We start from the raw sequence: 13,997 nt of genomic DNA on the forward strand, positions 1-13,997 counted from the left end.
GCATGTTTTTCTTCAGCAGGAGTGACTGGTATTCTTTCCCCCTTTACACGTGAGGTCAGTCTACCCTGTATTATGTTTAACGTGTAGAATGATATATACACTGAAAATCATTAGAAAATCTGCAAATATTTTATTTTTTCAGACATTCACGTTTTCAATGTAATATATTGTTTTACAAAAGACAAGACTGGCAACCTGTTAAAAAATACCTACATGTGAAAAAACACATTTAGGAATTTTTAAAAATTGTGAATGCAAGTTGCATTCAGAGCTAAGCAAATTGCTGAAACTGAGGCGGGTTTATTTCCTTCCAACAATACAGCTCACGCACGTCATCGTGATTTCCGTGAATCCCCCCTGTACTTCAGGAGTCCATGCCTGCACGACCCAGGGTACTGTTTGCATACAGTAGTCTTTGTGGTTTACATCGTGGGTCATATGTATTGAAGGTACTATTCATAAAGAACAATGAAATAGTAGGGCTACAAATGCACAATCCCACATTTTTATGCAGGACATACTTAAAATGTCAAGTTATATCAGCTATTGTGGTGATTGAGTTTAAATATCCCTGCAGGGTCAGGAACAAACCAGCTTTCCCATAAGTCGTTGTGAACACTAGGGAAGTCCCAAGGTTTATGTCTTCCATTCCAGTGGAGTAATTTTGCTTCCTGCAGAAAATGCTCCGAATATCTGGTATCTGGATTCCAGCCTTCATGGTGTTTAGAAGAAAATAATAGGCTTGTTAGAAAGTAAAATTTTTATATTGAAAATTAAATACAAGTCCATTATTTAAAAAATTAAACAAATCAAAGAGTATGTAAGGAAGAATTTACCACCTACCCTAGATCTCCAAAATAACCAATTAAAGAGTTTTTCATGAAATCCTTCCAGTAATACTCTTCCTGTGTGCAAGTGCGTGTGCGTGTGTGTGTAGTACAGCACGTGTGGAATTACTGAATTATTTTTAATGACTACATAGGATGGATATGTAATTATTTGCGTAGTGAGTTCCTTATTAAGGCTGTCTAGGTTGTCTCTGTCCCTTCACTGATATAAATGCACACCGAACAGTCTCCTGTGCACGCCTGCTGCGTGTCTACAGATCTGTCAGGTAAAGTCTTGTAGGTGGAATCAGGTTGAAGTGTGCGTGCCTTGACGTTTTTAATAAGAGATTGCCAGACTGTCCCCTGAAGAATTTGTATCCGTTTCCCTCCCACTAAGAGTTTATAGTTCTCCTTTCTGTACATTTTCCCTCCTTAGTATGGCAACATCTTCCTGTAACAATCTTGTTTTTACCATATGAAATGTGGTGAAGAAGATTCACTTTCTAACACAAAGCTGTCTCCATTTGTTTTTTTAAGATTTTATTTATTTGACAGAGAGAGACAGACAGCCAGCGAGAGAGGGAACACAAGCAGGGGGAGTGGGAGAGGAAGAAGGAGGCTCATAGCGGAAGAGCCTGATGTGGGGCTCGATCCCATAACGCCGGGATCACGCCCTGAGCTGAAGGCAGACACTTAACAACTGCGCCACCCAGGCGCCCCAAGCTGTCCCCATTTGAATATTATTCCCCTCATAAGGAGTCACTTAGAGATGGTGCGTTTACCCTAATCCTGCCATTGCTCAGAGGATTTTTAAGAGTATCTCTTCCAGAAGTACACTAAGATCTTGTGTATGTAATGTAATCCTTTTTTTTTTTTTGTATCCTCTATGGTGTTAAATTTTCTATGAAAGAGAATTTGATATATTTTTTTAAACTGAAAATCCCTTAATGAAGAGAGGGTGACTAGCTGGAGTTGTGTGTTAGTCCAGCTTAACATATGATGCAAGAAAAAAAAAAAACCATCTTCTATTTTTCATAAACATAGTTGTGAAGGTGTCTCGGAAGAGGAGCTAGGTGTTTCAGGCTATGGTAACATAACTGGAATAATTATCAACTTCCAAAGACTCTATACAAAGGAAATGCTAGTTTGGGAAGAAGCACCTTAGAGTCTCCACTCAGTGGGATGTCATCTGTCTGCTCCATGATTGGAGGACTTCCTATGGGCTTGGAGTTTGCTTTTAGCTAAATATATATCATACATTTTAAAAATCTTAAGCATACCTGCTTAGACCCAAACTTAATACCCATTAGCGTTAGATTGCTTTCTGCTTCCAAAACACTCTAAAAACTGAATCATTTTTCAAATGATTTCTGTGTAGATATACTTTGCAGACTTCCCTGATTCCAAAACCTGCAGCACAGATGTAGTCCCTGTTCTACAAAGAAAAATGATTTATTTCCCTTAGGAAGATTCTGTCCCTTCCTGCGTACCAGTTAGATACTTCCTAAAATGTGATTGAGACTCTGTTCAAGATCATAGAATGTTGTAACCTTATCAAGCTAAGCTCTGCATAACTATTCCTACACAACCTTTTTTATAGATCTACAACTTTGATGAGATTTCCTGCACATTGATTACATGGAGACATTGATATTTGACCTAACAGGGAACAAAGCATTATTATAAATTAAACCAGATGGAACACTAGTGTCCTTAACTTCCCTGTGTTGCTCCCATGTGCATACAGATGCTCAGGAAAACCTAGGAAGATTCTGGTAATGAGACGGAAGCAAATCTATACAGAATCATTAAGAGGAGACAGGAGCCCAGCTTCTATAGTTTTATGTGTCCCTTGTTTTAAAAGGGAGAGTAAGGGACATACCACCCTGCAGGTGGTTCTGAGAATTAGAAATGAGATTCACCTTTGTCACCAGAGCTAGCTCAGTTCTTGACAGTGTGGAAGGTACTTAGTAAATATACATCCATAAGCCATTGTCTCCAATTCTAAAATAATGCCCAAATGCCTGAAAACAAGAGGATTTTTAATAACCTTTTTGGTAGCAAAACCTAGATCCCATTCAGGGTATTGTATAACATAAATGTATGCATCACATTACCTTTTTAAAATTCCAAACCTTTCCCAGTTCTAAACAGGTCTGGCCCAGTGCTTTTGGCTAAGGGATTGTGGCCATGTGTTTGAATGAACGTGACTAGCTTCTGCACCAGGCTCTGTGATAAGCAATTTACATGTATTACGTAAATTATTCCTTATAAAAACTTTATAAGGTTCTATTAGCTTCCATTTACAAATGGAGAACTAAGGCACAGAAAGGGTGACTAATTGGCCCAACATAGGCAACAGCAGAGTGGGATTCCAGGCCATGTCCTAGAGCCCGCACTCCTGCAGTGAAGGGTGAATAAAAGACTCACGTGGTACACAGTCAGGAAACAACTTTTTAAAAGAGAAGTTACAAGCTATCTAAATGCATCATAAACCATTACGCTACGTCATTTGGTTTTGCCCACTGCAGGCTACTGCAAGAGGGCCAAGAGGCAAGTGAAGAAGTTCTGACAGTGGAAGTCCTATTTTGCCAGTAGGTACTGTTCACTGAGCACATACTGTCTGCTGAGCATGAGGCCACGTGCATCCCATGAATTCCTGGAAATGCGCCTCGGGGGCCGTTTTTATCAGCTGCATCTGTAGGATCCGAGCAAGAACCTCCAAGGTCACCTGGAGGACGTGCACGGAGGCAGCTGGTGCGATAGCACACTCTCCGCCCCTCGGTGCCCACCGGTCTGTAAAGTGCACACTTGGGTTGTCTCCCTAAATGACTTACCCAGGTGCCGAATGTGCCACAGGGGGTTGATTGCCGAGTATTTCCCATGAAACACAATCAGCATTGGGGAGGTGGCCACCCCTCCACCCAGGGAGCTGCTGTAGAGATTTTCCCTAAGAAATGGAATAGAAAAACAACATTTGGCCTCAAGCCGCACAGACTCGGATAAAGTAGAATCTTCTAATTTTGAAGGATATAGGACAGTCTCCCACTATATAATAAGACTATAGTTTTTCATTTTCCCCCAACCTTTTATTTTGAAAATTGTCAGACTTATACAAAATTATAAGAATACCGTGAATTCCCATATAATTTGTCTAGACTCACAGCATAGCATTTTGCCATTTTAATTTTCAGCCTTTTTAATGGCAAATATGGAAGATCAAATTCCAGTCCTACATTATGTAGAGTAACTACTTGCAAATTCAAGGTTATGATGGTATTTAAAATATCCAGATAAAAAAGATGGACAGGAAAAACAATGACATGGTAATAGTGGTTGTGTTAGAAAGGGTTTTTTCTATTTTAAAACTTTGATAATGAAAAATGATATATTTTTAAAAATTCAACCTTCAAAAAGTTGAGTTTCTAAAATAATTCTTTTTTATTTATTTATTTGGGAGACAGAGAGAATTGGGGGGGGACAGAGGGAGAAGCAGACTCCCTGCTGAGCAGGGAGCCCGATGTGGGGCTCATTCCTGGTACTCCAGGATCATGACCTAAGCCAAAGTCACTTGTTTAACCAACTGAGCCACCCAAGCGCCCCTATAAAATAATTCTTAAATCTATGTAAGAAGGAGAAACTCGACTGAGATAAATGATTTTCAGTGGAGAAGGTTCACTAGGCTTTTGGGAGAAGACTTAAAATTACATTATTAGGGGCACCTAGGTGGCTCAGTGGTTAAGCGTCTGCCTTCGGCTCAGTGTGATCCTGGCGTTCTGGGATTGAGTCCCACATCAGGCTTCTCTGCTGACAGCCTGCTTCTTCCTCTCCCACTCCCCCTGCTTGTGTTCCCTCTCTCGCTTGTTGTCTCTGTCAAATAAATAAATCTTTTAAAAAATTATATTATTAATTCATTAGAAAAATGTTTGCATAATAAGATTCTGCAGGATCTCGCTTCTGCTGACATACCATCTGAGACTAGAGTGTCATCTCTTGTCCCCATTCTTTCTCACCAGTGCCTCTGTAAGAAAATCTGACCTAAGCTGTCTGTGAAACATTTCTAACCTGAGTTATGCATAGAAAATTAACAGAATAACTCTGTTGCCAAGCACAGAAAATGGTAGAGAGGTTTGCACATACTCCACGTTTTTTTGCATCCATTTCTCCAGTTGTTTGGTGATGCGCTGGTGTTTCCATTCCGTCATGTTGGCCACAATCACCCCCGGATTGAAAGAGCAAGTGCTGGGGCTTATGCCAAGGTCTTTAATAGTCTTCTTCCTGTAGTCCAGATAGCCCATGTATGTATTCTATAAAGGAACAGGATATGCTTTTGACCAAATCTCTTGTTTCTGGAAAATAATCATTTTCTTGAAGCCACCGTGCAGTATTTCTGGGTTTCCTGCTCTGTCACCAGCCACTTCCTAGCATCCCTGGCTGGTTTTCTCATTCCCCCAACCTCTAAAGTCTGAGTGCCCCCAGCCTCGCTTCCAGCACCTGTTCCTCTCTCTAGGACGAACTCCCTCAACAGCCTCATCCAGTCTCATGGCCCGAAATGCTATCCGCATAGCCAGCCCCGACGTCTCTGGATTTCCAGCTCCTGCCACATCTGCCACCTCTGTCTCCGGGAGGCTTAACAAGGCAGCTCCTCTTACATCCAAACACCGATCCCAATCCTGTCCCAAACCTGCCTCCCGACAAGCTGCCCCACCTCGGTTACTGGCAACTCTATTCTTCCAGATACTTAGGCAAAAAACCCAGGGTCGTTAGGTCCTCTGTGGCTCCTCATTCACTTTTCATCCAAATCTGTCAGCAAGTCCTGTTGGTCTCGTCTTCCAAACTACACTGTCTGTGCTGCAACCTTCCCGGTCCAGGCTGCCGTCACCACTCACAGGATTTTTGCAAGCTCCTCCTGAACTCTTCCTGCTTCCACCCTTTTCCACTCCACTCTGTCTCTATGTCACTCCTCTGCTCAGAGCCTCTCCAGTGGCTTCCCAGCTCAGAGTAAAAGCCCGAGTTCCTGAGATGGGCTGCCAGGCCCGGCGCCATCCGCCCCCTTTCTAACATCTGTGCTTGCCCCTGTTTCCTCTGCCACACTGCTCTCCTTGTTCCTTCAGTACAAGAAAGACACACTCCTGCCTCAGGACCTTTGAACTTGCCGTGACCTCTCCTTGGAATGTTCTTCCCCTAGATACCTGCCGAGGTGCTTGCCTCAGCTCTTTCAGGTGTATGTCTTCTTTCGGGGACATCACCTCAGCAGAGCCTTCTGCTCTGATCACCCCATTTAAAACACAGCCCGACCCGCACCCTGACCCTCCGTTAAATACTTTGTTTACTGACTGTCTCTTCCCACTAAAATGTAAACTACACAAAGGCAGGAATTTTAGTTTTGTTTACTGTCTCACTGGTACTAAAACAGTGTCAGGCCCAGAGGGAGGCTGAACGGATGTGACGTGAGGCAGGACAGACATAGTGTTTCACGCGCACGGGCTGTCCTAACCTGCCTCAGTGTGGCGCTCAAATGTAACAGGGAGATAATGGAAACACTTGCGCACTTGCTGGGCGCCAGGCAGTTGTGGGAACTTTGCACGCATTACCTCATTCATTGCATGCAGTCACTGTCCATGTATTAACTAATTTAATTCTCACAATAACTCTACAAGGGAAGTATTCTTACTACCTCTGTTGGACAACTGAGGGAGAAGACGACTGTCACTGGCCCAGGGTTACAAACCTACTGAGTGATGGAGCCGAGCTTTGGACCAAGTGGGGGGCGGCCTGAAAGCCTACGCCTCCAAGTGCGTCACATCTCTGTTGTCACACATACAAAATTATTTCCTGGGATTTTTTTTTTCTTTGGAGAACACCATTTGATTCTTAACAGCACCTTGTATTTGAAAGCCATCCTTTTGGCTTCAGAATTCCGTATAGGTTCAACTTTCCTCATTTCCTCCAGGATAAGGAGCTCTTTACCCTTGAGGAAAATCAGTATTCTCCCCTAGAGAAAGGGGGGAAAGCGATGATCACAGCTCTGAAAACAGAACCCAAAGTTCAGGGAGTCTCTTACAGGAAACCCCATCTCGGCCAGAGAGTGTGGTTCCCGCCACCTACAGAACAAGGGTCCGTTCTGGAGCATTACCGCTGGCTGGATTGGGCATCCCGGTATCTCATCGCGGCTCACAAAAACAGAACAGAACAGGTACTGTTGTTGCCGTGTTTCAGACAAGGAGAACGGGACTTGCAGGGTTAGTTTGCCCCAGACTCGGTACGCACGGAGCTGGGCTGGAACGGGCTGCCAGGGCCCCCGTGCCGTTCTGCCTCCCCGCGGTCCCGGGCGAGGTTCGGCCAGGTTAGATTATTATGAGCTGTGGGGAAGGGAAGGGATGAGAGCAGCAGGGTGAAGGCAGGACCTCCAAGCAGCGAGCCCACCTGCAGCCCCACAAATCTGTTCATGTCCTGAGCCGAGGGCAAATCGCAGTCACCCGAGAAAGCTGCCGCATGGCCCAGGGCCAACGTGGTGTCATAGAGTTCTTGGATATCACCTGAATTTAGAAACACCAGGAGTTAAAATATTATAGCATTTGTTTTAGAGCTAGATAGAGCCTTAGAATGTCAGACTGTCCCCAGTTTTGCTCTGGAGGAAAAGTATGTGATCCCAGTTTCAAGTGGCCTGGCGATTGACTTAGTAACTAGCTTGTCTCGGTTCAGAAAGCCACTTGATGGTAAGCTCGGATTGGCACTGGGCCGATTTCTTTACATCTGTTTGCCATGTACCAACACACCTGTGCTCATCTTATTTGCACGTGGGAGACAGAAAGCAACACTGAAACACCCAAACTTAGCTCACTTCTGAGAATGTCATTAGGGAGACTTTATTGCCCTACATTGTAGGGATGCAGAGAAAGGGAAGGCTACTAGGTTATTTATTGCCGACTTTGACAGAGTAGCTTTCAGAAGGTCAGCTGGACTGTCCAGGGAAGTGAGTATCGACCCCTGTTTTCAAACTACTCACAAACTTGTAACACTACTATTCTCTCCCGACTTGAGTACACGAGTCAAAAGCACTGGGCACCTAGCTATTTGGAAAACGAAAGAGATAAGTCATTCTACTTATCAGCTACTCCTTTTCCCAGCGTTCTTGGCAGTCCGCGAGTATACCTTGTACAATGACATCATCGTCCAAATAGATGACTTTCTCATGTTGATGGATAAGCAGAGGGAGATAAAATCGAACAAAGTTCAGCTGTTAAAACAACAAAAGAAGCAATGGTGGGGAAGAGGCTTGTGGCTCCGTGTCTTCTAGCGCTGGGGGGGGGTGGCTTTGACCGTGGCCTCAGCTCAACTCCAGGTCCGGAGCAAAATATGCCTCACTGCAGCGTCCCAGTGCCCAGTGATGGGGGCCTGGGGCTGCCACCCGTGCTGGCTGATCAGCGCCCTCCTCAATCCCAACCCTCAGCCGCCGAGGCAGTGATGGGACACTTTCACTGCTGTGCACGGCTACTGTGGGAGGCAGAGGCTTCCTTCCCGGTCAGTCTTTTAGGCCACAGACTGCCTGCTCTCCTCTACACTAGTAATTTTCTGCCAATTAAATTAGCCTCACGCACATGGGCACACAAACACACGCACAGACATCCACACGCACGCGCACACACACGGGCACAGAGGCATCCCAGCCACAAGTTCAGCCGCTTAGCTCCTTGGACCAGAAAAAAGTCAGGCAGGCAAGAGCTGAGGGTGGGAGTCATATAGTTTTATCAGCCACACCTCTTAATCCAAAATCCCATCTCAGCTCACAGTCTGATAATAAATATAAGGAACCGGGAAAAGATCATGTCATCCAAGGGCTTAGAATTCAGTAAATTTTCGAGGATGGATTCCAGTAACAATTATATGTAGAAGGTGGCTGCCTTTTCTGTAAACCTGCTACCAGCACTACTCTTTATGCAAAAAAGAGTCCCTTTTGTAAGAACTCTTGCAGTAAAATACCTTAAGATTCCCAATGCTAGGGAAAATAGTGGGTGTCTCCTGAAAATATCTTAGTTGATCCTATGAGATATATAATCTATCATGCTACTGTTTTTCCTTAGCTGCTGGAATACTCTGGGCTAAATTTAATGTCCAATTGCAGTACACACAACAGCCTGTGGGTTGGGAAAATTTTTTCCTGGCCTCACTGTTTGGCCCCTACCGCCAACCCCTACAGGCATATTCACACACATAAATCCAACCTACATTTTCTTATGCTTCATTTCTTTCTTAATAGCTTCACTATATTTATGTAAACTATCTTAAATCCTTCTGGAACAGGTGGCTTATAAATTATAAATAAGCAGAGCTTGGTGGAGATCTAACACTGCTTCAAAAATATTCCGTCCGCATCCCAGTGGCTAGTGTTCCACACTGAGCTAGGGTCTCACCAAAGACTGTCCCCAGCATGTGCGTGTTTCCTACTCACAGGCTGGAGCAATTCGGGCCTTGATGAGTCTGGTCTGATCTTCCCTTTGAGGACTATAGGGTTGAATTCCACGATTTTAAAGTTTATTTCTCTTAGCTTAGAATGTTCGATCCATTTTCTAAAGAGATGAAAAAAAAAAACAAAACAACCACAAAAAGAAAGCTCTAGTATACACCTCCAACCTTTCCTCAATTTGCCTATTGCTTCAGAGTCAATCTGTTGCCTCCTTAGAAAGTTAAAAATAAAATGTGTATAAACTTAGTAGACTTTAGTCTATAAATCCTGATTTTTTCCCCCCAGTCTGGTCTGGCTTCAAATCTTTCCTCTCTTTTTCCTTTAATTCGCATAACTCTGGAAAGGAAATGAAGCAAAATAGTAATAACCAAATATCTCCCCAGATCCACATAATCTCCACAGGAACCTGGAAGAACAAGAATGTTCCTTCTTTCTTATAAAGCAGCGTCTGTGGTTGCTGGTCTATGTTTGCCACGGGCTAACAGATTTATCCAGTTATGAGGCAGGACGTTCTGAATCTTCTCAATGGAAGTCATTCTTACTCTGCTGTTTGGACTCCAAGGATGATTTGAAGTTATCCTTATCTCTTTGTCTTTGTCTCTCACTGTTCCCCACCTGTCCTCACTTCCCACTTCACCTCCTCCCTGTCCCCACCCCCTCCCCTTGTTTGTTCAGTCTTACACAATTTGTGACTATCTTTTATCCAATTAATAATAAAATTCTTGGTAAAATTACCTCAAAATACACACACAAAAAAAAACCAAACACGGTAGCATTTGTTGTTCCAAAATCAACAAAAGAGTCGACCTTCTGAATAAAATTTAGATCTGCAAAATTTGAACCATAAAAACCAGTCATTTACACAACATTATATGTCAATTCTATCTCAATAAATCCAGAGGTGGGGAGAAGTCATGTCAATAAGATAGACAATCCAACTGAAAAACTGGCATGAGACTCAAGCATACACGTGACTTTCTATGTGGCCAAGAAATGTGGGAAAAACAGTGCTCAAACTCATTAGAAATAAAGGGATCTCAAGTTAAACCACAGTGAGATAGCCCTGGACATCCGTCAGAATGGCAAAGTTAAAAAGACTGACCATACCACGTTGGGTAGTGGATGTTACAAGGGTATGTTTACTTTGTGATGACTCACTAACCTGGATGCAGGATTTATGCAATTTTCTGTTTTTGTATTACACTTGAGTGAAAAGAGGGGTTTTGGTTGTTTTTTCTGTTTTGTTTTGTTTTTAAAGATTTTATTTATTTATTTGACAGAGATAGAGACAACCAGCGAGAGAAGGAACACAAGCAGAGGGAGTGGGAGAGGAAGAAGCAGGCTCATAGCGGAGGAGCCTGATGTGGGGCTTGATCCCAGAACGCCGGGATCACGCCCTGAGCCAAAGGCAGACGCTTAACCGCTGTGCCACCCAGGCGACGTGAGGGGTTTTGGTTTTTAATAGTTTAAAACAGGGAATAGTAGACTGCACAACCAAGAGCTGGGAGACAGTCCCTGCTCAGAGCCCGGGAGGTCATGCCTTTTGTTCGAGTACAAACCCTTACTCAGAACATATTATACATGCTACCCTTTGGGGTTTGGTTATCTGGCTTTCATACCCACAGATAATTACAGGGCTGTTAACAGCAGGCTAAGGCAACAATAGATGATAAGAAGAGTGAGAAATGAGACAGAAAATCTAGAACCTATACATAAGCCCTCAAAACCCACAGGAGCCAAGGACCATTTAGATTAGGAGTGAGTGTCTTCCACACCTCAGTACCTCCTCAGTACCTCCTAATAGTGGCTAGGACTTAAAAACCTAATTATCAAAGTCATCCATAAATACATTCTTGGGGAGCCTGGCTAGCTCAGTTGGAAGAGCATGCAAATCTTGATCTTGGGGTCATGAGTTTAAGCTCCACATTGGGTGGAGAGATTACTAAAATAAATAAGCTTAAGAAAAATAAATTCTTTCTTTCTTTTTTAAGATTTTATTCATTTATTTGAGGAAGAGAACAAATGAGAGAGAGAGCATGAAGGGGGGAGGGGCAAAGGCCCAGGGAGAAGCAGGCTCCCTGCTGAGCAGGGAGCCCAACAAGGGGCGATTCCAGGCCCCGGGAGCCATGACCTGAGCTGAAGGCAGATGCTTAACCAACTGAGCCACCCAGGCGCCCCTGGTTCTCCTTCCGAATAATGGAAATAACACTTCAAATGCCTTGAACTTCCCTTCATCACTGCTGTCCCCAATCCCTCCATCCTCCCCAGAGATAGCCACTGTTACACAGATGGAGATCTTTAGGTCTTTTTCTTTACAGTAACACATACATGTACACATGTGTAGTTTGGGTTGGTTTTTTTAAAGATTTTATTTATTTATTTGATAGAGCACAAGCAGGGGGAGTAGCAGGCAGAGGAAGAAGCAGGCTCCCCCACTGAATGGAGAGCCCCACATGGGACTCAATCCTAGGACCTTGGGATCATGACCTCAGCCAAAGACAGATGCTTAACTGACTGAACCATCCAGGTGCCCCCCCTTTTTTTAAGATTTTTTTTAAAAGATTTTATTTATTTATTTGACAGAGATAGAGACAGCCAGCGAGAAAGGGAACACAAAGGGGGAGTGGGAGAGGAAGAAGCAGGCTCATAGCAGAGGAGCCTGATGTGGGGCTCGATCACACAATGCCGGGATCACGCCCTGAGCTGAAGGCAGACGCTTAACCGCTGTGCCACCCAGGCGCCCCTAAGATTTTATTTTTAAGTAATCTCTACACACAATGTGGGGCTCGAACTCACAACCCTGAGATCAAGGGTCACATGCTCTACCAACTGAGCCAGCCAAGTACCCCTGGTTTTTTAATTTTTAAAGCTATAAACTGAATGTCTTTGTCCCCCCCTGCCCAAATTCATGTGTTGAAACCTTAATCCCCAGCATGATGACATCTGGAGGTGTGGCCTTCAGAAAGTGATTAGGTCCTGAGGATGGAGCCCTCATGAATGGGACTCGTGCCCTTATAAAAGAGACCCCAGTGAACTCCCTTACCCTTCCGCCATGGGAGGACACAGCAAGAATGCAGCCCTCTGCAAACCAGTACGTGGAACTGGCTGCGGCTTAGACCTTGGGCTTTACAGCCTCCAGAACCGTGAGAAATACGTTTCTATCTTTATAAGCCACCCAGTCTGGGGCGGTCTGTTACAGCCGCCTGAATGGATAAGACACTCATAAAACAGATCATACCATGAGGCCTACTTAACAATATGCCTCGAGGACCTTCTTTGTCAGTATACCCACATTGCCTTCTTTCTCTTTTAATTACAGTATTCAACACTTCCATACATCACTGGGGCTCCTCACAAGGAGGGCTCTGCTTAACCCCCACCCTCCCGTTTCACCCAGCCCCCACCCATCTCCCCTCGGGGAACCAGCAGTTTGTTCTCTATAATTGAGAGTCTGTTTCTTGGTTTTTCTTTCTCTCTCTCTTTTTTTTCCTTTGCTCATTTTTTTTGTTTCTTACATTCCACATATGAGTGAAATCATGCTATTTGTCTTTCTCTGACTGACTTATTTCACTTAGCATAAGACCCTCTCGTTCCATCCACATCATTGCAAATGGCAAGATTTCATTCTTTTTTATGGCTGAATCATCCTCCATTATATACACATACCATCTCCTCTTTATCCATTCATCTATCCATGGACACTTGGGCTGCTCCCTTGATTTGCCTATTGTAAATAAGGCTGCCATAAATGTAGGAGGGCATGTATCACTCAGAGTTAGTGTTTTTGTATTTGGGTGGTAAACACCCAGGAGTGCAATTACTGGATTGTAGGGTAGTTCTATTTTTAACTTTTTGAGGAACCTCCATACTGTTCTCCACAGTGGCTACAGCAGTTCTATGCATATAAAACGTTATTAGACATTGCCATATTGCCCTCTTAAAATGCATTACCAATTTACAAAGTGGACATTGTTTAAATAAGTAATAAGCATGTCCATTTCTTGCACTGGATATTGTTGTCCTATATAATTTTTACCATCTCGATGAGTGAAAAATTATATGTCATTGTCATTTTAATTTGCATTTCCCTGTTAGTAACACAAAATACCTTTTCATGTTTATTGACCATTTGTATTTTTTCTTCTGTCAATTGTCTGTTTGTATTCTATACTCATTTTTCTACTAGATGCTTGTATGTTTAAAAATTTTTTGTAAGAATTCTTTATATACTTTGGATAGTAATCCTTCATCTATAATACATGTTGAAATATTTTGCCTAGTTCATTGTATGATTAATTTCACTTACAGTGTTTTTCATCATTTAAAAGTTTTTAAGGGTACCTGGGTGGCTCAGTCAGTTAAATGTCTGCCTTCGGCTCAGGTCATGATCCCAGGGTTCTAGGATTGAGCCCCGCATCAGGTTCCCTGCTCAGGGGGAGTTTGCTTCTCCCTTTCCCTCTGCCGCTCTCCCTGCTCATGTGCTCGCTCTCTCTCTCTCAAATAAATAAATAAAATCTTTAAAATAAATAAATAAATAAAGTCCTTGTCTGCTAATTCCAACACTTGGGTTCTTTAAAACAAACAAACAAACAAACAAACAAACAAATAAATAAATAAAGTTTTTAAATGTTATGCAGTAAAATCTGGCCTTTTTTTAAAAGATTTTATTTATTTACTTGCAAGAGAGGGAACACAAGCAGGGG

The 13,997-nt window shown here is 43.2% G+C and overlaps 1 protein-coding gene across 1 annotated transcript in view; it reads right to left on the reverse strand.

The window, feature by feature from the left end:
• Positions 1-83: 83 nt before the first annotated feature.
• GLT8D2 (glycosyltransferase 8 domain containing 2) overlaps positions 84-13,997 on the reverse strand; it is a 35,063-nt gene continuing 21,149 nt past the window's right edge. Inside the window, exons 5-10 of the mRNA XM_002915459.4 lie at positions 9,280-9,397; positions 7,983-8,067; positions 7,254-7,366; positions 4,968-5,134; positions 3,665-3,777; positions 84-712 (exon numbers count right to left, since the gene is read on the reverse strand). Coding sequence (XP_002915505.1) covers positions 540-712; positions 3,665-3,777; positions 4,968-5,134; positions 7,254-7,366; positions 7,983-8,067; positions 9,280-9,397 — 769 coding nt within the window. The 3' untranslated portion in view covers positions 84-539. The remainder of the gene's footprint in view (positions 713-3,664; positions 3,778-4,967; positions 5,135-7,253; positions 7,367-7,982; positions 8,068-9,279; positions 9,398-13,997) is intronic.

This window comes from Ailuropoda melanoleuca, chromosome 15 (genome assembly GCF_002007445.2).
Source record: "Ailuropoda melanoleuca isolate Jingjing chromosome 15, ASM200744v2, whole genome shotgun sequence".
NCBI lineage: Eukaryota > Metazoa > Chordata > Mammalia > Carnivora > Ursidae > Ailuropoda > Ailuropoda melanoleuca.